Source organism: Parus major, chromosome 1 (genome assembly GCF_001522545.3).
Source record: "Parus major isolate Abel chromosome 1, Parus_major1.1, whole genome shotgun sequence".
In the NCBI taxonomy this organism is placed as follows: Eukaryota; Metazoa; Chordata; class Aves; order Passeriformes; family Paridae; genus Parus; species Parus major.
The window spans coordinates 80,674,269-80,697,955 of NC_031768.1; the positions used below are offsets into that span (position 1 = coordinate 80,674,269).

Below are 23,687 nucleotides of genomic sequence, written 5' to 3' on the forward strand. Positions count from 1 at the left end.
ATCTTACAGATTTGAAATTAGTAGTAGTTACTGTGATCTTGGTCACCTCCAAAAATCTACAGTATTTTCTGTACCACTGTTTAACCTGTGAGCCCCAGGAGTCCATGAGTCTGTGAAGAGCGGTTAGGAACACAAGTGCGCAGCTGCTGAACAGCACTGTACAGACATTTCTAAAAGAGTATTTATATCTTGCTTGAAGATTATCAGAGACCTACAACTCAAACAAGACTACAGAAATGCAATATGTTGTGATAGACAGAAGCTTAGAGAAGTCAGGATGTGCAAGAGGCAGTTTGGAAGGCGTGCCGTAAGGTACACTCCCAGTGTTGTGAGCCCTCATATAAAACTAGAGAGAATTTGATCCTTGATGTTTCTTGACCTAAAGAATTGGCTCCTCTCTCTTGGAGGTGAAAGATATTCATGGTCCTAGGCTGTGCACCATAGAAACTCCTTGTTTATGGTGCTTTTATTGTCTTTCTGTTGAAATTACTTTTCAGTGACTTAGTGACCATTAGCAGGTTTGGGAAGATTCTGCAGTGGGGGTAGCAATGTCCAGCCAGCAGCCATACAGTTAATGCAGCTAATGCCTTCTCTTGCTGAATTTGTTGTTTGAATTACTCTTTAGTCTGCACAATTATCTTGAAAGTGAAAACAAGCTGTTTCAGAGTGAATTGAACAACAGGGTCCTAAATGTGAGGGCAGTGTGAACTAGAGTAGCAAATTTTCATGGATTAATGGCCAAATTGTTGTCTCATTAAAGTCCAATGGCAGAATTCCCATAGGCTACAATAAGAGACAGGATTTGACCCTAAGAAAAGATTCCATTTGAAGCATTTGAGTGTCTCCCAAAAGCCAATTATTAAATCAGAGGCGCCGTAATAACTGAGCTCAAATTTATTTCAGGACCAGGAAACACAGTTGGGAGGTCAGTACATGCTCATCATGTCATTTCTATGGTGACTTCATTTCAGAACTCAGCACTGGGCTGTGTACAGAGCTGACAATAAGGCTGAGCTGAGAAAGAGCCTGAAAGAATCGCATTGTAACTGATGAAAAGAAGCTGTTTCCATCAGCCACATTGTCAAGCAACTTGGCAAAGCACAGGCAAAAAAGGTCTCTTCTGGTGACTGACTTTCACCGTGTTCCTCTTCTTTCAGTGCCACCACTAGTCACCACCTGGCTCTGCTCCAGACTCTAAAGAAAGCTTCAAGTAATCAAATGTTTGCTGACAAAACCATGCTAACAGAGTATGTCTGTCTCCTCAGTACAATTTAATACCTGCCTATCATTGTTTCCTCTTCCTCTAAACAAAAGAAAAAATCAACAGCAAAGATTCATTTACAAGGCTCCATGTGAAAAATGTGTTGTGTATTCACTTTAAAGTTTGTTTTTTTTCTTTTTGTTTGTTCATGGTTAAATAGAAGAAATCAGCTGGTAGAGGCTTTCCCAAAATGCCATTTTACCTTTAGCACTTTTGTTAGGGGCACTAACTTCCTACTGATTCTGTTCTCATTAACAAAATTATCAATGCCACACATATGCACATCCTTTTAATAAGCTGGGATGTTCTGAGCCTTAGAAATTGCAGAGGAGGTCTCAAAATTAGAAGGTGAGGAACTTGGTTGTCCATAAAACTACATATCTAGAAAAACTCACTTAGCCCCCTCAACAAAATGAACCCCTGTAGCAAAAGCAGCTCACTAGTTACAGCACTGTGGTGCAGAAGCAGCATCCTGCTGCTGGAGTAAATGATCTGGAGGGAAGTAGTGGCTCACTGAGGTCTGGTCTCTAATGAAAAGGAAACCTGATTTTGTATTTTGTCTTTATTTTCCTTAATGTTCTTTCTTCTTGGCTGGCAATGCTTATGTACATGTATGTCTATAATCAAGTTCTTATTATCAGAAGACAGCCCCAAGACATTGTTTTAGTTGAGCAGCTATTCTTTTTTCCTTTCCCAGATGCTTTTATTCTGATTTTATATTAGGGCTATTTGGCAAGGTCTCTTTTAAATAAATTTGTATGGCTTCTTTTTGTGTGTGTGAGTGTGTGTACCCAGCCTTGCAGGATAACTTCATGAGAAAACCTAGTTTATAAAATAAATAAAATACAGCCAGTAGAGAATCTGTTGTTTCTTACTATCTTTTCAGTCTTGACTTGTCAGACTTGTGGAAGTATTTAGGCAGAGCTATATTAAATCTCTGGGATCTGAACACAAAGCAAATTAAAGACGTATTTTATTAACATATCTTTGATAATCCGAGTAGATATATTTATGCATCTACAAGTACCTAAATACACCTGGAAAGTAGCACTCTGTTTTCATGAAGAAAATGAAATTTTATTTTCATTTCATTTTCATTTTACCTGTCAGTACCTGATACTGAATTTGGCTCTGTAGTTTCTACATAAATTAAAAAGCACGTAGCTTAATAATGCAATGTTTGTTTTGCTACAAAAGTAACATTTATTTTAAAACCCTTAAGTCTGTAAGATCACAGAATCATAAAAGATCTCTAGCTGGAAGTGACCCATAAGGATCACTGAGTCCTACTCCTTCCTCCTCACAGGACCTTGCAGGTTTAGTATGATTAAACCTTTGTATGTCTTGCCATTGCTTCAACTTTCACTTGAAGGAGGCTTTATTTTTTAATAATAATGTAGTAATTGTCATTGTTTACATTTATGTTTTAGTCTAATAAACAAATCCCAAAGACTTATCATATCTGATCTGCTCTGGATTCAACATGAGTTTTGCTGTGGAGCCAGGGCTTACCACCGGAGTCCAGCTTCTCTTAAGCTGGAAAGAAGGGCTAGGCTAAATGCTAAGCCAAAGTCTCTGACTAAGGAACAAAGGAAGCTTATTCCACTTTGCTTTCTGTTTTAGTACATACAGGGTTTGATTTTGCCAGGCCTAAATGTCAGCTTCATAATTTCCACCCTAGCCTACTGCTGAGTGAAGGCCTGCATTAGTCTCAGAACAAATCTGCAACCTTTGGGCAGAAGAGATGGCTTTCAGAAAAATTTCTAAATTGGTTTTAAAGATTTAATTTTTAAAATTTATTCTAGCAGAAGGACTAACTATGTGCTTTTGTCTTTAGACAAGCATCTTTAGGCTTCATATCACTGTTTGTCATCCTGGGACTCAGACACAGAAACACCATCTTCCTTCCTCTGGGGAGTCCAGAGTCCATCTATGGTTAAGCTCTCTGTTGTGCTTTGTGTTTCTCAAGAGTTGAGTTGATATGGTTTTAGGAATAAAAGGTTGTTTTGAATTGTTAGGGGTACTGCTGAAGGGAAAGGCTTTTGGTTATTTCCAGAAGGTCACACCCAGGATCTTCTTGACTTCTTCCAGAGCTAGATATCTTTGACAACATATTTCAAGTTTGCACACAGTTTGCTTTGTGATGTGGTATCTGCCCTGTCTCAACACACCAGATGTTGTGGTGGTTCAGAGACCAAGCTCTAAGTCAAAATTCAATCTGTATCCAAGGATTCAGTCCTAAATCACTAAATCTTAGTATGGGTTGGAAGCAACTTGAAAGATTGATTTCTTTAAAAAACAAGGTTTAACAGTGTTGGCTGAAATAAGCTGCATACACTTGAACAGAAGGCTGGTGGACAACAGCCACTGTCCCAAATGGAGCAGGTCACCACTCTGTGCCAGCAGGAGTGATTTTGTGATCTTTAAATCAATGTGTACCAAGTTGCCTAATACAGCCTAAAACAATAAATGTATAGGAACTGTCTGAAGGATTGTCTTTCTTTATTACTGACATTATCTGTACACAGAATGCTATCATGAAAGTAGTGATAACAAGTTACTAATAACTGTGAAAATAACTTTTAGTGCATTTTTTTAAAATTGTGTGCTGAAGCAGCAATCAGGTTCGTCCTGCAGATTTGGCACTAATGGTGTTCATTTCCTTAGCTTCTGGGGCACATACATCTGCTATCAGCTAGAAAAAACAAAAACCTTGCTTCAGGAAGTCATCAGAGGAAATACAATGACAGTGTGTCAGTACTTCAGCCCAAACAAAATGTTCACTGACGTTCTTGAAAGCTCTGAGTGATACATCCTGGAAATAGCAACAGCCATGAGATAATTTGGCATTTGTTATCACCTCTGCCACATAACTTCTTTGTGTTTTCTGTGAAATAAAATCTGGAAAGAGAGAGGGGACAGAAGAAGCATGCTACACCTCTGTTGTTACAAAACAGTAGAAAGTGGTCTACGAATGGAAATGCGCTTGAGCTTGGAAATGCTCATGTCCAAGTGACTGGGAACTCCCCTTGGGCTCTGGAAAGAGTGAGTCACCTCCTGGGGCAGTGCTGACCCTGCTGTGGGGGTGAAGTATCCCATTGGCTTCTTTCTGACCACTGCGTACTACTAGAGAGCTGCACCAAAAACCCCTCTGTTTGCCCACACTGGTATCAGGACTGGGATTCCATCTCTGGCTCATGGGCTTTTGCCCAGCCTGTGGCTTTTATTTACTGGAGAGGCTGCTGATGCAGGTGTCCGCAAATTCTTAAATAACTGTTCAGTGACTCCCTGGGCTGCTTCTCAGCTTCAGGACTTTCCTCCAAGAGAATCCTTAGTTCATCAAAATCAGTAATGGATCAGTCAAAACTGCCAACCTCTTCTCCTAGGTTTGGAAAGATGCTGCTGTATGGCAGCAAGTCAGGCACACTGCCAGAAAGCAAGTGATGTTGGTTAATGACTGACCTGGAAAAGTCAGCACTTCTATGTACTGATGGGACAGAACACAAAGCTTTTGTAAACACACAAAAGACGTGCCATATGGACATATATTCTGACAATCACACTTTTGTTGGGAGGAAAGACAAAGCAGAGTGTGACTTGTTAGGTTTTGTTCAATGCTAAACATAACAGCAGCCTACAACTTCGGAAGTGCTCCCTCACTCAGATTTTATAGATAGTGTGATAACTTCTTAATCTGAGGTTCAGGGCCAGGACAAAGATGCTGCATATGATAAAACTCCACACAGCCACTGACAACTGCCAGAATCATACTGGTGGTGAATTGTAGCCTTGTTTTCCCCAGAACACAAACTCTTGTATTGCACTGGATGGGACCTTAAAGATCATCTAGTTCTAACCCCTTGTCATGGGTTAGGATGTCACCCACTAGACCATGTTGCTCAAAGCCCCATCCAAAGTGGCCTTGAACATTTGCAAGGATGGGTCATCTACAGCTTCTCTGGGCAACCTCTTACAGTGTCTTACCACCCTCACAGGAAATAATTTCTTCCTAGTATCTAAACTAAACCTTCCCTCTTTCAGTTTAAAGCCATTCCCCCTTGTCCCATCACTACATGTCCTTGTAAAAATCTATGAATGTTATTCTAAAAAAAAAAAATCTTCCTTATGTCCAATCTAAACCTACCCTCTTTCAGTTTAAAACCACTAACCTCTGTCCTATCACAGCAGGCTCTACTAAAAAGTCTGTCTCCATCCTTCCTATAAGTGCCCTTTTTATTTTTAAAGGTCAAGATAAGGTCTCCGTCCAACTTTTCAGCTCTGACTATCCAGACCTTCATTTATTTCAAGCACCAAGTTAAAAATCATTTTACATTTGCTTTACTCTGATTTATTGTGGTGTCAGGCAGAGAAGAATCAAAACCTTGGCCTCAAACCTGAGTTTGAGGAGGTCTATTCCCAAAGATATGCCCTGCGTACAGGTCTTTCATGGCAGGCCATGAGTGAAAATCATGTCAGCATTCCCAGTATTTGCAGACTCTTGCACTGCCTCCAATGCTTCCCACATCCCTTTTTAGCAAGGCAGGTATTACTAAGTTGAAACCCCACATTGAATATCAGGTTTGTAGAGTTGATTGATATCTCCTGACTGAGGTGAATGAGCAAAATCAATGTTTTAACCTTTTAATACATTAACCATTTATACATTAACCTTTTATACATTAACCATTTTAATGTATAAAATCAATGTTTTAATAATCTTTACCTGATCATCCATATATCAAATTATTTTGAGATAACACTTGTGTATTCAAAGAGCCTGGACTGTTTGTTACCTTTACTGCAGTCACACTTCACATTTGTGTCATTTAGCCAAATTGTTTTGGGAATAGATGTTCTGCTGGAGGAAGGAAACCACTGCTTTGGCCTCAGATAATACTTGTTTAAGCTAGGACAGGCAGGAGTAATTGAGCCGAGGTGGACAGGCAGCAGCAATGCCAACAATAATATTACTTGCATTTTAATCTATAGCATCTAATGGGATCTAGAACAGAACCAATTTATTTTGAAACTCATGTGAAGGCTTGCCAGAGGGGTGATTTACAGCTTCCTAGAAATAATGAACAGTTCAGCTGTCTTGACCAACATGTGGTCACGCATTTTACAAACTGACAGAAATATTTCATAACATGTAGCTGCAATTGCTGTCCCACAGAAATGCTTGTCAGACAGCTCAAGGAATCAAAAGGGGTTTAATCTTTAAATTTCATCTCCGAGTAATTGTGCTTTCTCTTTTTTTCATTCTGAACTTGGATAACTTACTTCATTCTGTCCTTGATTAAAAGCACTTGGAAGAAGAAGATGGGAGTTTCATTTTTGAACTTTCTTTTAAAAAAAATCTCAGGAACTTTATTAGGTATTTGATTTACAGTTTGCAGAGCAGTGTGTGCTTTTGAAACTTGAAGTGGTTAAGCTCAGTCTTGAGAAAGTGATACAAATTAAAGCACTTGTATGAAATTAGTGGTATTTTGTCACCTGGAATATTTGGACATAGTGTACTCACACCACATGGAACTAATAGAAATGGAATTTTGAGGAGCAAAGAAAGTGGAAAATAAAAGGGCTGTATAATTGGAATACGTAGAGATCCTGAAGGGGAAGTTTGATAGAAAGGATGTATCATTTTGTATTGTGTTACTGTAGAAATTGCAGCCCAGATGCTTCAGTGTGCCAAGTGCTGAGTATTCGACTGCAGAGAATTTAGCAATAGCTCACTTTGAATTGTCAGTAAACAAAGATAGGAGGGAGAGTGCACACAAAGGTGATGAGTGCTGAAGACAGAGGGTCAGACTAATGTATGTGAGCACTTCATGCATCTTCCTTTTTCCTCTATGCATTAAAAGGAATGAAAACTTTAAAGTAAAGTATTCAGACAAAGAGGACAAGGAGGCGGGTCAGAGAATAGTCATGATAGGCCAGCTACTCTCCTGGTGGTGCCAAAAGTAGTTTGGACAGTTAGATAGCCCATGTGTGCTTAGGAAAAACATGTGCTTGGCAAAGCGACAGGCCCCAGGGGTCAGCATGGAGATCATTTTGGGCCTGGCTGGAGGCTGGATTGGAAAAGGACATGCACTGGGGCTAAGTGTTTGTATATATGTATATACACACACATATATTTGTCAGTCTTAAAAAGGGGTTTTGTGAAACGCAGCTGTAAAAATGCTGGAGTAGAGAGAGGAAAGCAACTTGCTTAATGCATTGAGAGACAAAAACCACTGGAGGATTGAGTCTTTGGAAGGCTGAGAAGTGGGAAGAAAAATATCACCATGGCACAGAACACAATTAAACTCTTAAGGTGAGCAGCCAAATGTGCTCCTTTGTGAGGACTGCACAAAGATCTCCAAAGGGAAGCTGGACACTCTTGAGATTGCTGTATGCCTCTGGTGTGCTCCAGTGCCAATGAGCACTGCACTGGGGGTCGGTTTCTCTGCTGAGCCTCAGCATAAGCTGCCTGGGTGGAAGTCCATCAGTGACCTTGCCATGCAGGACTGCAGAATCAGTGAGGGAAAAACAAAAGTGGTACAAATTACTCAGATAGGAAATGGAGGCTCACGCAGATTTCCTGTGGGGTGCCCTGTGTTTACCTGCATGTTTTGCTGCATTCAGGTGAAGCTCAGGGTGTTTTTTCTAGTGTGTTTGTTTTACTAAGATGGCAGATTTCTCAGTTAAAGCCTTGTCTGTTTCTCGTATTCCTAATTTTTAAAAGAAAACCTTGCCTTTCTCTAGAATCCATTATCTGAGAGGGTATCTGAATGTTTAGTAAACATCTCAAATGCTCTGAAGCCGACATATGTTAGATCTCCTTGCACAGCTGTCAAAATTGTGGTTCAGGAGCCAAGCCTGCTTCTCCTGGATTAGACAAAGATGTGCAGAGAACATCTGGTACTGCTCAAGAAGCTGCTGCTATGGCTCCTTTCTACAGAGCTTTGCTAGAGACAGCATGTGAAGGAGGACAGTGACAAGGCCATTAAGAATACTACAGTGGAGAAGACATTTCTGGTAAAGCCAGTAACAAAACTACTCCTGGTTTCATTCAGATTCAGCTTCCACCCAAACTATTTTCTTGTGAAACAGTTAATTGTATGGCTGAGGCAGTGCTTTTCAGTGGTGTTTAACCAAAAACAGCATCAGCAGTCATCCATGAGCGGTAATCCAGCTCCAGCCTACATTTGGAGCAACCCCATTTGCTGATGTGGCAATAGCAAAAGATATACAAATTGCACAGAGGCTCCCACCCTCCAGACCTACAGCACAGTGCAGTTTGTATGCAAGCAGTAAATGCACAAGTCTCATTTTATATGATTTACTCAAAAGGGACCTCAAAAGGAAGTTACTGCTCTAAATAGCACCAGGCACAAGTTCTATGCAACCACAATTCACATGATCAGCTGCCTGTACAATGGGAGAAGTTTCCAGACATTGTAAAACTGGCTTTTAAAACTGTATTTTCTTAATGTTTTGGATCACATTTAAACCTTAGAATTGCCCTGATTTTTCTTCTCAGACATACTTGCTTTTTCAAATTGATGATGATGGCTTGTTTTCACGGGTTTAGGAATGCAAGCATTGTCATTTACACTTAATTTTTCCTGTCTAGTGGCAACATTATATTTGGGAGAAAAGTCTGTCTCCAACATCACAGTAACTGAAATATTTGGGTTAGCGCTTGGCAAACTGTCTGCAGAAACTGATTTTACCCTGCTCCCTTTCCTCACGAGAAGAAATAATAGCTTCCCCTTTAGCTGAGAGATAGTCATGTGGACTGTGAGCTTCCCATTTCTATCCTGGACTAGCTCATTTCACTCACTAATTGGCATGAAAAGCTGTGACAGTTGTAGATGTAAAACTGATGTGGAATTATTTAGGGAGACTGAGAATAAAGTAGGGGCGACACCAAGGAGTCTTCATTTGCTTTGGAGTTACGAGGGGCAATCCACTGAAATCTGTGTGCCAGGATCACATGGGATACTTTTGAGAAGGGACTGAGAATTTGGGGTTTGCCTCAGGGTTCTGCTCAACAGCTTAGCAGTAGCCCAAAACCTGATGTCCTTATTACTGCCTACTCCATCAGGCCACCCTTGTCTACAATATCTTGCTACACTTGAGGAGGAAACCAGCAAGTGCTTCATGATTTAGGCTGATGCAGGCAGGAGTGGTTTTCTAACCTGTTATTTACATGCACCATGTGTCCCCCACCATTTGGGATTCTGCACTGCTCTATTATCCTAATAATTTCTCAGGATTTCTCTGGGGTTTTTCTTCCTTCTGCCACCTAATATTTCTGTATATGACAGTCTTGTTCTCCCTGAAGTGATTTAACTCTTCTCCTTTACCAAAAGACACTGAAGTTTGTATTTGGACACATCATGCATGTAAACACATTTGTGAATCTAGTCAAAATCAAAAGAAAAGTTAGGCTTATATATCCCTCCATAGAGACAAAGAAATATTCCCATTAGCTTGGCTAGAACTTTGTGAGGATCTTAACATGTTTTTGTGGGAAGAAGCCAAAGTGCCAAACAAGCTGTTCTTTGGGGAGTTTTGTCTCATTCATCTTTAAAAAATCTGTTTTTGTCAGTGCAACAGAAACCTATTTGCAGATAAAACACATAAAGTCTCTAGAATATAGATTTTATTTATTTAATTTTTTATATGGAGGACAAATTGCTGCCCTGGAGGCTGACAAAGTGCAGGAAATCATAATGAGTTGTCTACTAACTTTGGTGTAGAGTTGTAACACTGCAGTTTGAAATCACAGTGCAGGCACTTGAGGAGTTTAGCACTGCAGTTTTTCCTATGGATTAATTAATAAATCTCTGAAGACATTTGTCCAATGAGTTTATTTATTAAGAAAACCTCCTGCAACATGTGGGAATGGCACAGCTTTGCTGCTTTTTGTGTGGGACCCTGTCACATCTTGCACCAGGGATGTCCTCACCAGGAAGGTGTTTACTTCTGTGGGATTAAACTGTGCAGGATCAGATCCCTGTGGCACAGGGGCTTTGTCATGTTCCAGTTCTGCTCAGTCTTATGCTGGTGTAAATCAAAAGTCACTGAGAAGAATAATAGAAATGTAATCCAGTGAAAAAAAGTTACTTGCACAAAACAAAAGAGTTCCTGGTAAAACCTCATTAATAGTAGGGACAACTTACGTTGTAATTAAATTAGAGGACCTCATTAAAGATGGTTCCCTCAGGAACTAAAACAAACAAAGTTAAGTTGCTTAATTATCTTTGTCTTGGAGTTTTTAATAGTGTTCCCAGGCTCTGTGGGAGAGAAGGAAGAACAATATGAAAGGATTAGAAATCCATTTTTATATCATTTTGTAATAAAGGTGATGGCTGAGAGTGAGGGATTTTTCAGCTAGTGACTGTGAACTCAGAAAGATGAATATGCACTGTGAGAAGAGTTTGTAAATCACAGGCAACAAAATGTTTGCCCAGCAATAACTGCTGAGAGGACACAGGGATGATTCTTCTTTTCAGGTTTTAGAGATATCTTCCCCATATCCCAAAGCATCACAAGTTTGGGTTTTTCCTAAGTTTAAGAGCACAAACACATTCAAATTAAAGGTAATACGAAGCTACAAGACTTTTGAAAGGAGAAAATAAAGAATTTCCCCTCTGATGTCCCTCCTTCATTTTTTTTTTTTGCAAATAATATTTTCAATATAGCTTTTCCAGGGTAGAGTGCAGTGCCTGTCAGTCCATCTACACCAGGAGGAGAAACTTGAGTAGCTGAGAAGGAGCACTGTGAAAAAGCTTATCAAGTCAGTTGGAGTCAAAAAGGTCACTGTAGGATCTGATCTCTGTAGAAAAATCTTACTTCATGTAGAAAATGGATGTTTGCTGCTGTTGCTCTCTGCTTCCCCATCTATGTGCAGTCTCAGTGGGGATTAGTTTAGCTTCTGGTGCTGACCCCTTATGGGAGGAACTTTTGCTTGCAGATAGTCAAAGTACATCCCTACCATAAAACTGGACAGGTGCAAATATCTATGGAAAACACATTACAGGAAAAATCTGTATAGAATAAGCTTGTTAATTTCCCTGACTATTAGGTCTTCTTTAGCCTGGCTGTTAACATACTAATTGTAAAGGAGGTGTAGATTAACTGCACCTGCTCTTGAAGCCTGCAGCGGTGATCCTTGTGTGTCTGTATTTCCTTGCGCCCTTCCAGCACTCTGCTCTAGTCAGACTAGGAAGTTCCCAGTTCCAGGGACTGTTGCCAAAGGGTTGGAGATGTTCACTTGTTTACTCAGCTTAGAGACTGCCAAACCAGCATTCACTTGCATGGATGAAGGATGTGGTCCCAAAAGTTTCCTGAGAACTGCAGCTGGAATCCCAGCATCACAGAGGGCAATGGCCTGGGACTGTATAAACTGTGTGAACCTCTTGGTCTGGCCATCCAAGAAGTCCCACAACCCTCCCTGTGCTGTGGCTGCTCATTGCTCTGTGGAGCACAGGGATATGGATAGATGCAGTAAGCCAAGGCTTTGCTCCAAAAAGATGCTAAGGAGCTGGAGATTTTCTGAGTTACACTGGACTCTGGATGTTCTACACTAGCTAAAGAATAATTCAGCCCTTGATTAGGCATCCATTACGTTAAAAACAGTTTTCTGGTACCATAGGAACTATCATTTTTGTCTTTATTCCCACCTACAGAAGGGTGATCTATAATGAGTAAATTATAAACACAAGTGTAATTTATTATTATTTACTATAATGAGTAAATTATAAAGACAAGCCTTGCCAGCATCCCCCCTGCTTGTATCCAGTCCTGAGTGAAACGGCCCCTTCTCACTGCTAGAAAGTGCAGGCAGTTATAAAACTAATCATTATCTGTGAATTGGCTTCACCCTTCAGTTTCCAAAATAAGTGGCTTTTATGGAATTGAACTGCAAAGAGGGACCTGCCACATAACAGACTTGGTGATGTCAGCAATAAGAAAACAGAAGCATTTGAGGTTATTTGCAGTAAGCCTTTTTCAGAACAAAACCCCTCACTTAGCTTCTATGTAGCATGAAGCCTTGTGGGCAGCTGATATTTTTGCCTTTGTTTTTGGTTAGTGACATAGCATCTGCCCTCTCCATGCCAACTCATTTCCAATACATTTAAAATTGAATTGGAGCACCTGGCTTCAGCTCTGCAAGGTTGTGGCTCATCATCTAATCAGTAGACCTTTCAAGACCAGAAAAAGAGAGATACAATATGGCTTTCAGGCAGTCTTTAAAAAAAATCCAAGTCTAAAAGCTTTAATCTTAAACACAGCAATACCTCAGTGAATTTGAGCTTTTGATCTGGGGCAGAATGTGTTTCCAGATTCATTTCACGCTGTGCTGTTTCAGTGAATATAACCACCTCACCATGGGGTCCTGCTCCTAGGCCTTGACAGAAACTTCAGAAAGCAGACTTAATGTTAAAGCTGGCAATTTCTGTTCCGCTCCCAACCCTGCCACAGAGGCACTGGATGATGGACTAGCTCTGTACTGAAAAGTGTTTTGGAGATTTAATTTTTGGTTGTGAAAGCAGCAAGCTCCTCATCACACTGGATTGCTCCAGTATGAAGATGCTTATAGTGGTGTAGCTCGTTCAGATAAATGCAGAACTGCAGCGACTTAAAGATGTTGAGTGTCACTGTTGCCATGCTTAGCCTTGGGCTAGTAACAGCACAACTGTGGTTGTGTTTAAACAGTTTGAGCTGTTGGAGCAGTTTTAGCTGCTCCTGGTCTTGCAGTATGGTTGGAAATGTCATTCAGGCAGAGCTCAGTCTGGAAAACAAGAGCAGGTTACTATGGTGGCCATTCAGACTGTTGTTTCTGTAGGGCATTATGGTATTATTTTGAATGGAAATGACCTGAAATACATAAAGTTTTTCTTGTATTGGATGTGTGATCATTTGATGAAATACTAAAACCTTCCACTGTGTGGAAAACCACTGAAAGGACTTTATTTCCTACTCAAAAATTATGACAGGATTTTTAGTGGTTGGATGCTGAAATGCCTAGGATACTGTTTCTGCTTTTTCTACCCTTTTCAGAAGAGTAACCACTGCTGGTTTACTGTGTTAGCTAGCTTCATTTCTGTTCTAGGGTATGAGCAGGGGTCAGGTCTGACACCCTGATTGGCCAGTCTTTCATGTGCCTTTCTCTAGACAAGCAAGTAGAGTATTTACTGACAAATATTTCTGTCTCACATTATCTGTCCTGCGTGTGCAAAGGTCACAGGAAGTAAATGGTTTGAAATTGTATTATTTTTTATTCATTAACTGTAGATAAACTTTGACATTCACAGTAGCTGTATTTTCCCTGCTGATAAAATATTGGCAATGTAAAGCCAAATTCTGACTCAGAGCTGGTGTCCAGTGTTGATCTTAGTCTAGTACTTCAGAAGTCTCCAACCTGAAGAATGCAGATGACTACAAGTTTTCTGATGAGAACTTGATGCCTCTTTTTTAATTCAGAAATGATGACTTACAAAAACTCAAACTTTGTCTTGTGGGAATGTACTTCCCACATTTCTGCTTCCCACAGTTCTGCTATGAAACTCATTTGGGGGAAAGTTTCTCTTGTCCTGGAAGGAAATTTGGGTCAGAAATGTCAGGCATTTCAGCAGAAACAGGCATGTCCTGGGTACAACATTCAACAACGACCATGGAGACCTCAGTGCTGTTTCTGGGCTTGGAAGCAAAATTCTGGCCTGATGCCTCCCAGGCAGCTGCTAATTCCTCATCTGCTGGCTGGAAGAGGAACAGTTTCTCTCTGCTATGCTCTTAGAGCAAAGATTTTTGAAAATACTTGACTCTATTGTGATTCAGAGCAGAAAAAAAAAATTTGTGAAAATGCTTGTAAGATAAAGATTGTTTCCAGCCATCCTGGAGGATGAATAACTTTTCTAAAATATATGAAGACTTTTTCTTTCTTTTAATTTGCACTGGTGCACGTTTTACTAATGAAAGGAGTGTCACAGTATGTATGTACAGAGCATGGATCTGGCAAAGAGGAAAATTGGTTTTGATTCTTCCCTCTGTCTTGGCACAGGTTCCTTGGCATTGCTGGTAGTTTGACAAACATTTTGGCAGCATCTGCACCACTTATATTTGAGCGGCTCTTCCAGCGGTTCATTCCCACAGCCATATGTCCTCAGTGGCTGTTCCCAGGTTTGCCAATGCCTGTAGAGCCATCTGTGGTATCATCAGCCAGGGGAGCTGATCTGAGATCAAGTGATGCAGTTATTTTTAATCCAGGTACTTCCTCTTGATGATTAACCATGTGACTGCGCACGTGCTCGTACTGGCACAACCACTGGGATGGCAGGGATGGGAGCAAGCAAGAGGAGGGAAGGGAAGGTTGCCAAAACCAAGTTCATCAAGATACGTCCTCAGTATCCAGTTTTTCTCTGGCAATGGTAACAGTTATTTGTCATAGAGAAATGTTAAATCCATGGTAGAAAACAGCAGTTTAACAGCTCTGCAGCCGTAGAGCGGCTCATTAATATTTTGTCAAGCATGTGTCTGAGTGCTTGAGTAGATGTAATTCAGTAGTTACAGATTTTGAATGTTTCACTGCCAGCTGTTTATCAAGATATTTGTTACTCAGTTTGTTAGTTACAGGTGAAGTTTTCATTAGGATTTAAGCTCCCCAGACACTCCTGAAAATGCTTTCTGACATCCTGCTGTCTAATCTGCTATCAGCATAGCAGAAATACCATTAATTAAAGACTGTTGAATTAATTTACCATTGCTGTTTACCAGGCTGAGTCCAGCACAAGGCACTGCTGGTGGTCTGGAGTGTCAGCCCCTGCATGCACAGGAGCAGGACATGCTCAGGCTTCTGCCTAGGAAGCGTGAGCTGGTCCTGTAAGAGCAGGGTAATCCTACAGAGTCTAGCAGTTGAGATCCAGCTATGGGACGGTGTTGTTACTAAATAAGATTTGTGGCACTCTATGTGCTACTTGTATTTAAAACAAAAGGTTAGCACTGAGAATGCATCCTACATGGCCTGTCTTCTGCACCGCTAATATGCCATTAATAAACTGTCTGGTGATAAACTAGTAGGTAACTAAGGTGGATGAGTTGGGTGCATTGTGCAGTACCCAAATATAAATCCTTGCTATCTGAAGGTTAGCAAATGTGAAACTCATCAACAAGAAGGGCTGTGAGGATGATCCAGAGAACTATAGACCTGTCAACGTGATCTTGGTGCTGGAGAAGGACATGGACGGGGTCATCTTGAGGGCTGTCATGCAACATGTGCAGGACAACCAGGCAAGCATGTGTTTGTGAAAAGCAGGCCCTGTTTGAACAAGTTGATCTTTTTGTATGACAGTGACCCAGTTAGTGGATGAATGAAAAGCTGTGGATGTTGCCTACCTGGATTTTAGTGAAGCCTTTGACACTGTTTCCCACAGCATTCTCCTGGAGAAACTGGCTGCTCATGGCTTGGACAGGTGCATTGTTTGCTGGGTGAAAAACTGGCTGGATGGCTGAGCCCAGAGTGGTAGTGAATGGAGTGAAATCCAGCTGCTGACTGGTCAGCAGTGGTGTTCCCCAGGGCTCACTAATGGGGCTAGTCCTGTTTAACATCTTTATCAATGATCTACACAAGGGAGTGAAGGGTAGTTAATTCATTAAGTTTGCAGGTGACACCAAGTTGGGTGGGAATGTTGATCTGATGGAGGCAGGAAGGCTCTGAAGAGAGATCTGCACTGGCTGGATTGATGGGCCAAGGCAAATTGGTTCAACAAAGTGTAGTGCAAGACCAATGACATCCTAGCGTGGATCAGCAATGGTGAGGCCAGCAGGACCAAGGCAGTGATTGTCCCCCTGTACTGGGCACTGGTGAGGCCACGTCTTGAGTCCTCTGTTCAGTTCTGGGCCCCTCACTGCAACAAAGACATTGAGGGGCTGGAGCATATCCAGAGGAGGGCAACGGAGCTGGAGACATGTCTGGAGCACAAGTCTGATGAGGAGCAATTGAGGAAGCTGGAGGTTTTTATCCTAGAGAAAGGAGGCTCAGGGGCCTCATTGCTCTCTACAACCACCTAAAGGTGGTTGTAGCCAAGTGGGGGTCAGTCTCTTCTCCCAGTGATAGGATAGGATAAGATGTGATAGGATGAGAGGGGACAGTCTCAAGTTGCACCAAGAAGGGTTTGTATTGGATATTGGAAAGATTTCATGAGAAGTGTCATCAAGCATTGAAACAGGCTGCCCAGGGAAGCGGTGGAGTCCCCATACCTGAAGGTATTTAGAAGCCATGTAGATGTCATGCTTATGGACACAATTTAGTGGACTTGGCAGTGCTGGGTTAACGGTTAGACTTGATGATCTTTGAAGTCTTTTCCAACTTAAATGATTCCATGATTCTACACGTGTTATGTGATCTGTAAAGGAGTATGATCACTGTGCTTCCAGGAAGGCGATGGAAACTAGTAGGCGTGAGTTAATGAGGTAATATAAAAAGAGTATGAAGTGGAAGAAACACTAAGTATATGTACACTGTGAAGTCAGAGACACTACAGAAATAAACCAAATTCAGATGGCAAAAGGGTGTGAGTCATTAAAACACTACTGGTGTTGGACAGCTAATACAGAAGCTGCAGGTCTGGGTGGTCTGGATCCCACACTCCCTGCAGGGCAGGACTGCTTCCAGGCCCACAGGGGCTGTATGCTGTTGCTTGCTTTCTTGGATATCCTAGCTATTAGTGCATATTATGCCATTTGAATGTGCCTTCCTTTTTTTCTTCCCAGGGAATGGCTTTTACACTTAAAGAAAGGCTACAGCTGGGAATTCATGGCCTCCTTCCTCCTTGCTTCCTGAGCCAAGATGTTCAAGTCCTTCGTGTGATGAAAAACTTTGAAAACAAGTCTAATGATCTAGACAAGTATGTCAAAAACATTTTATTTCCTCTCCTTTCCCCTTTTACCTTTCAGTTCTTTAAAGCCTCAAGGAAAAATTGTGGATTCTGCTTCAATGTACACAATTCCTTCCCTCTGAATCACTTTTTTCCAGAGGTCCATATTCTCCAGCAGCAGAATCATAGAGTAGTTTGGATTTGAAGGGACCTTAAAGATCATCTACTTCCAAACCCTCTGGCATGGGCAGGAACACCTTCCACTTGACTGGGTTGCTCAAAGCCCCATTCTTGAACACTTCCAGGGCCAGGACATCCACAGCTTCTTCTCTGGGCAACCTGTACTAGTGCCTCACCACACTCACAAATTTCTTCCTAATATCTAATCTAAACCTACCCGCTTTCAGTTTGAAGCCATTCCTTCTTGTCCTATCAATACATGCCCTTTTAAAAAGTCTTTCTCCAGGTTTTATTTAGGCCCTGTTTATGTACTGGAAGTTGCTAGAAAATGTCCCCAGCACCTTCCCTTCTCCAGGCTGAACAAGGCCAATTCTCTCAGCCTGTCTTCATAGGGGAGAGATGCTCCTGCCCACTGATCATCTTCATGACCCTCCTCTGGACCTGGTCCAGCAGGTCCACTGATTTTACTTTTTTCTACCACTACATTACTGGAGAGTTCTGGTATACTTTGGGTACAAGAAAAAAGCAGAGCACTGAAAATAGAGTGAACTCATGTAGTTCGTGTATGCTCCCCAATACATTCACTAAAACACTGGATAGAAGAACAGAAAAAAACTGTCAGAATGTAGGAAAAAATAGAAAAAAAACAGAAGCAATAGCGTATCGGCTAATCTTTCTGAGTTTTCATTGCATCCAGTATTGTTCATCAGGGTTACTGATGGAAGATGCTCTTTGTTTCCTGCTGTGATGGACAGCAGGGTTTGCATCTCCATCTCTTTCAGTTGCTGTTGATATGAGGACTGAAGCAGCAGGACTCTTGCCCTGTAGACCAGTTGCATTGGCTTTTCTGTGTCACAGATCTTGAAAATTATATATTGATAGCTGTGTGTGATGCCTTTTGATGCAAATTTCAAAATTCTAAGATTGTGCATGGGTGTGACGTCCAGCCCTACTGAGTCTTTGTGAGCTGTCACTGAGGATGGTGGAGCTGGCAAGGCCCTCTGGGAAATTCTGCTCTAAGTACCTGCTCATGATGAAAGGAGTGTCAGCGCTTGGGAGAACTGAGTGCATACTGAGTGAGTCAATGACTGCTTTTTGTGAAACTATGTACTACCATAAATACTGATATGTAACTATAAAACTGTTTTTTATTGCTTTAAAGGTATATTGTTCTTATGACATTGCAAGACAGAAATGAGAAGCTTTTTTACCGAGTGCTGACCTCTGATATTGAGAAATTCATGCCCATAGTTTACACCCCAACAGTTGGCCTGGCTTGTCAGCAATATGGTTTGGCTTTCAGGAAACCACGGTGAGTGAAGAGACTGTGTTTGAATTTTTTTCAGTTTCATGTGAATGTTTCTTTTGTATTGACACCATCTTTATGTGGGTGGCCCAAAACATCTAAAACCCAGTCCCTCATCAAAAAATGAACCATCAAGCAGCTCCGTGTGTGTACACTTGATGATGAGTTGGGGAGTCGAGAGTAGCTCTGACTTCTTCCTAAAAACAGTGAACAGAGTGGTTTTGTTCTCGAACAGTGCTGTACAGTCCCTAAACAGCTTGCTGAACTTAGGGCTGCACCCCTCCCCATCTGCTGCCTCAGGAGCACTGAGTGCCCTCTGCAATGCTGTTTTGAGTAATTGTTGGGTTTTGGATACATCATGCTGATTTTGTACTTTTGTATGCACTTCCATAAACTACCCCACTAGAATCATCTTCATAGATGATGCTCTGCATCAGTGCCTCCCTCTCTGCTCAGAACAGTCACTGTATAAATTCATGCAACATTAAACACTCTGTACCATGTTGGAAGACCCCATTCTGCATAGTTCTTTTTAATAATTAATGCTTTGATAAATCCCTTGTTAGCTTTCTGAAGTGCATTTTAACTTAGCCTGAAAATTCAATGGTGTGGTTCAGTTTTCTTTGCAGGCTTTTAGTTTTTAATGTCCTTGAAATGTACCAGTAGTCAGATGAACATTTAAGCTTTTGCTATATAAATTTGCAAAGTAAAGGAATGGAATAATACCATTTTCAAGGGATTTCACAATCAAGAGGTTTCACTGCAGTTTCAGCTGAGACTAGTGCCACCGATGGGGCAGCTGAGGTAAGTTCTACTGAGTCTAGGTCACAGGGAGTCCCTGAGGCATACCTCAAAGACATAAGGGCTGTGTAGACAAAATAATTAATGACATTTTATGTATAAGATTATCTTGTCAAACATGCTTGCTTCCTGCTTGTCGTGAAAATTCCTAATAAAGCCAGTGAATTCCTTCACATGAGCTGCTCCTCAGGATTGCTATTGCACAGGCTTGTGTCTTTGCCAGGTAATTGTGTTCTGTGCCTTGATGTGCAACTTGTGGATCTACTGGGATGTGGTGAAGTCATTCGTCTCTCCAAAACTTGATCTTATCCCCTCCTCCTCCTCAGTGTGTATGAGAAACAGGAGAAGGATCTGCACTTTGTATAGGGGAGGACACTAACTTCTTCTGGGCATGAATGAAAGGGAGCAAAGATAATAGAGCCCAGATTGTGTCTCCAGGTGTTGAACTGTGAGCACTGTCAGGCAGAGAAGAGCACACTGCTGGTTCTCAGCTAATCAATATTAATGCAGCAACTGCTGATTCTCAGCTAATCAATATTCATGCAGCAATTCCTGCTGTACACCCACTGTGTCGTCTTTGCCTTCCAGCTGCCTTTACTTTGCAATAAGTTAAAACAATATTGGAGAGCTTTGCTTCTTTTATTTTCCATCCACTGTTATCTTCAGGAAAGCGGGGATGTCTGTCCACATACTGAACTCTTTCTGCAGTTGTTTCTGTTGGAGAATTCCCCTTCCTGTAGCTCATGTCTTTCTCGTGTTTTAAATCCACATTATTTTACCAATGTGATAGGAATGTCTGTTCTCATGGTCCAGCAGTTTTGCTGCTAAATTTGGGCTGGGTCTTTTCTGGACTCCAGCCCATGGCTTCTTCAGGAAAGAGCAAATGGCCATGTCCTTGGTACATTTGGTTTCCTGTGGTGAGGAGTTTGTTTCCCTGGAGATACAGAATGAATTTCAGCCTAGCTTCAGGTTTGGTTGTAATCAAGGTTGTTTTAGCAGAAGAATGTTTTTGTTGTGAAAAGAAAAGAGCTGTTGTATCATGTAAAGTGATGAGATTAAAATGGGAAGTGTATGTATATGCTATTTTTTTTCAATCTGACTCTAACTGTCTTGGAGTATATATTTTATGTCCTGGAGCATATTACATACATTAGGAGTTGGCCTGAAAGACACATAGTTCCAGGTAGGATACCCATACTTGTGCTAAAATCTCCATTTTAAAACCCCACATTGTGCTCCAACATGGATGGATGTGCAAAAACACAGCTTGTTGTGCAGTCTGTCTGTGGCCACAGTGGCAGCAACCTTTGGACACAATTAGCTTTTTACCTATGCTAGGATCTTTCTCAGCCCCATTAGTGCTTAGCTTGAAGGTTGCAACTAGTGCAACTTGAAGGTTGAGCCTGGAAAGATTACAGTGCACTTTAACTTGCTTACAAAGCAGCTCTTGTACACCAGCATCTAAAAACAGTCCTGGGATGTCCAGAAGAGCTCCTCTCAGAATAATTTCTCAGAGCGCATTTTTCTATGTTTACATGGCTGCAGGTTTTGTTTGTCAGATACTGTTGTTGTAATTGCAGTACTCAATCCTTCTTTTCACTTTCTTAGTCTTTATATGCAAACCTTTAGAGGGTAAACATCTCTAACCTGCACTTTTATGGGGCCAATGGACAGAGTTCTCCTTCCAGGCTAGGGCTCCAGCATACTCCCTGCTAGCAGATTTATCTGCTTCAAATGGAGCAGATAAAGACACCTGGTGTTCTTCTCTTTCAAAAAGCTATCCAGCTAACAGTCTAAATGAACAGGCTTTCTATATTTAACAGTAGAAAAGAGCTACTAGGAATAAAAACACTTGCAAGCATTCAACTCTTCTCATGCTTATCTATGATGCCCACAGTTTCCCCACTTCTGCTGGCTGGCCAGGCATAGCTCCTGATGCCCCAGCAGGTTCTCTGCCTTCCCCAAACTCCTACTGCCTTTCTCTTTACTAGTTGCTTAAAATTCTTCAGACAGGATTTCTTTTTTTCCATTGACCTCAGACTTTTTCCTATGTGATTAAGCCTCAGAGATTTAGAATGACTGAAATAGAGGCGGAACCATAAAATTTATAAAAAATACATCCAGGCACTGTTGCTTAAGAGCTATGAAGTTTTTGCTGGAAGGTGTCTTGTGTTTAATAGATTTTTCCTATCTTGTTTTCCAGCCAGCTCCCTAGTGATTTAACAATATTTGTTTATTTAAAGCCATGTAATAAGCATTATAACCTTCAGGCTGAAGTACAGCTTGACTTTGTATTTTGAATTTTTGAAATAAGAAATATAAATTATTATGCAATTTGTAAGTACAGGTTAAAGTACTAAGCAGTAGCACCTTTTTTGCAGTAATGATTAAGGGCCCTGTCAAAATCTCTCTTCTGTGATCAAACCATGTTAAATAAGCACAAAAGAAGAGTAACACATCCAAAGAGAAGTCTTCCTATGCACAGGTCCTGTCTGCAGCTGTGGCCAGTAACAGGAGGAGTACAGGACTAGGACAGGCAAACATGCTCACTTCTTGGGCACTTCTCAGGTTATGCTCCTCCTCATTTTGCATCTTGCGGTTGCAGTTTTGTTACGAAAATCCATTGCTCTCTTTTGACTCACAAGTTCTGTAATGGTGGTGAGGGGACCCAGATGTATACGCAAAGAATGTGACTGAAAATAGAGTCCCAAGGTGACAAGACCTGTTTCATCTAAAGAATATATCTGTTGCAGTGTATGATGATCAAGGGCGATCCAGACTTAAGGGAGATTTCTTGCAGAGTTGTACAGCTTCAGATCCAATGTCTGCACACATGCAGCTTTGCAGTCTGTCTCCTGAAATCCATCCCTGGCATCCCTTCAACTCCTCCTTCCCACCACCCCCGTGCCTCCACAGATGTCCGTGCTGCTGTGTAGTGATGGTTCAAGGATAAATCTGGGCAGATCCAAGTCCTTTTTGGGCCAGACTGGCAGTAATCCAAATAGCCAGTTCACCTGGCCAGGAGCTGTGCTGATGTGGTGAAGCAGAAGCAAGCTGCTCAAGGCATGGCGGGCCAGGTTTGCTTATGTTCAGCAGCAGTGATAACAAAACTGGCTTACCTATCCTAGGTAGTAAGGAATATGGGCCTTGGAAGTGTTTGCTTTTCAAAGCCCAGGAACTACTTATCCTAATTAGAAGTTTATCAGAAGTAAAGAATGAAATGTAAGAGAGCAGGGCTTGCAACTTTGAGACACTAAATGAAGGAAGGAAGGAAGGAGGAATCTTGGTTCATTGATCCCATTAACAGACAGTCACCATTTCCTTAGCAAATGCTTCTACTACCACTGTAAGCCTTCAGATTGTGGTTGAGAATCCTTTTTGCTTTAGGGTAAGGATACAAAGCCTCTACCAAAAAAAAGTGCATACTAGTATCTTGATTTTTTTTTTTCCTTTTTTTCTCTTTTTTTTTTAATGTAAAATGCACTTAGTGAGTACCATGGGGGTACTTATGGAGCACAGGACTGAACACATAGAAAGCTGTTTAAAAGGTATGTTTTAAGTCTGAGGATCTCTTTTAATTGTGACGGTATCTTTGAAAGGGATTATACTTCTTCACAAAGAGATAGTAAAGAGCAAACTTAGGGCACAGAATCAGGGTTTTATTTCTTCTGTGATAGTGAGGGATAGTTTATTACAGTCGCATAAGACCACAGTCTCTCAAGACTAGTTAATTTATAAACATAGTGGTATTTAATAGTATAAAGTTGTCAGCTGCTTCTCAAAAGCTTTTGGCATCCCCTGAGAGTACAACTGGAAAAAGTGGTTGTATCACCATTGGAGAAAGGTTATGGGGACAGAAAAAACTTGCTTAAGTTCACTTTTTTTTTTCCTACAATGTAAATATCCTTGAGAACTGCTTGCAGAACAATGCAAAACATGTTGGGATTAGGCTGAACCTGGAGAAAGCTAACAGGATGCAGATGGTGTGAAAATTAAGTCTGACAGAATAATGATCTGTGTCTCTGATGAAAAATGAGTAAATGAAACATCAGTCAGTCTGCAGAATTGTCTTGTCAGCAGGTCTGGTTCTGATGAGTGACTTTTTTTTGTGCTGTCTGAGCAGCAGGAGGGAAAGTTACCTGCCATTTCTGGAGACTTTAAGACCAAACCAAATGGAATTAGAGCAAAAGTGTAAATCCTATAGACTTGTTCCTAACCACAGAATTGTGTCCATTCCCTCTTCTATAAAACATTGGAGATCAGAAGTGAGTGG

The 23,687-nt window shown here is 41.2% G+C and overlaps 1 protein-coding gene across 2 annotated transcripts in view; it reads left to right on the forward strand.

Annotated features, from left to right (window-relative positions):
• ME3 (malic enzyme 3) overlaps positions 1-23,687 on the forward strand; it is a 118,122-nt gene that overhangs the window by 47,490 nt on the left and 46,945 nt on the right. For both annotated transcript variants that reach the window (XM_015639712.3, XM_015639707.3), the window contains exons 2-3: positions 17,024-17,157; positions 18,470-18,619. In XM_015639712.3, the coding sequence (XP_015495198.1) occupies positions 17,024-17,157; positions 18,470-18,619 (284 nt within the window). The remainder of the gene's footprint in view (positions 1-17,023; positions 17,158-18,469; positions 18,620-23,687) is intronic.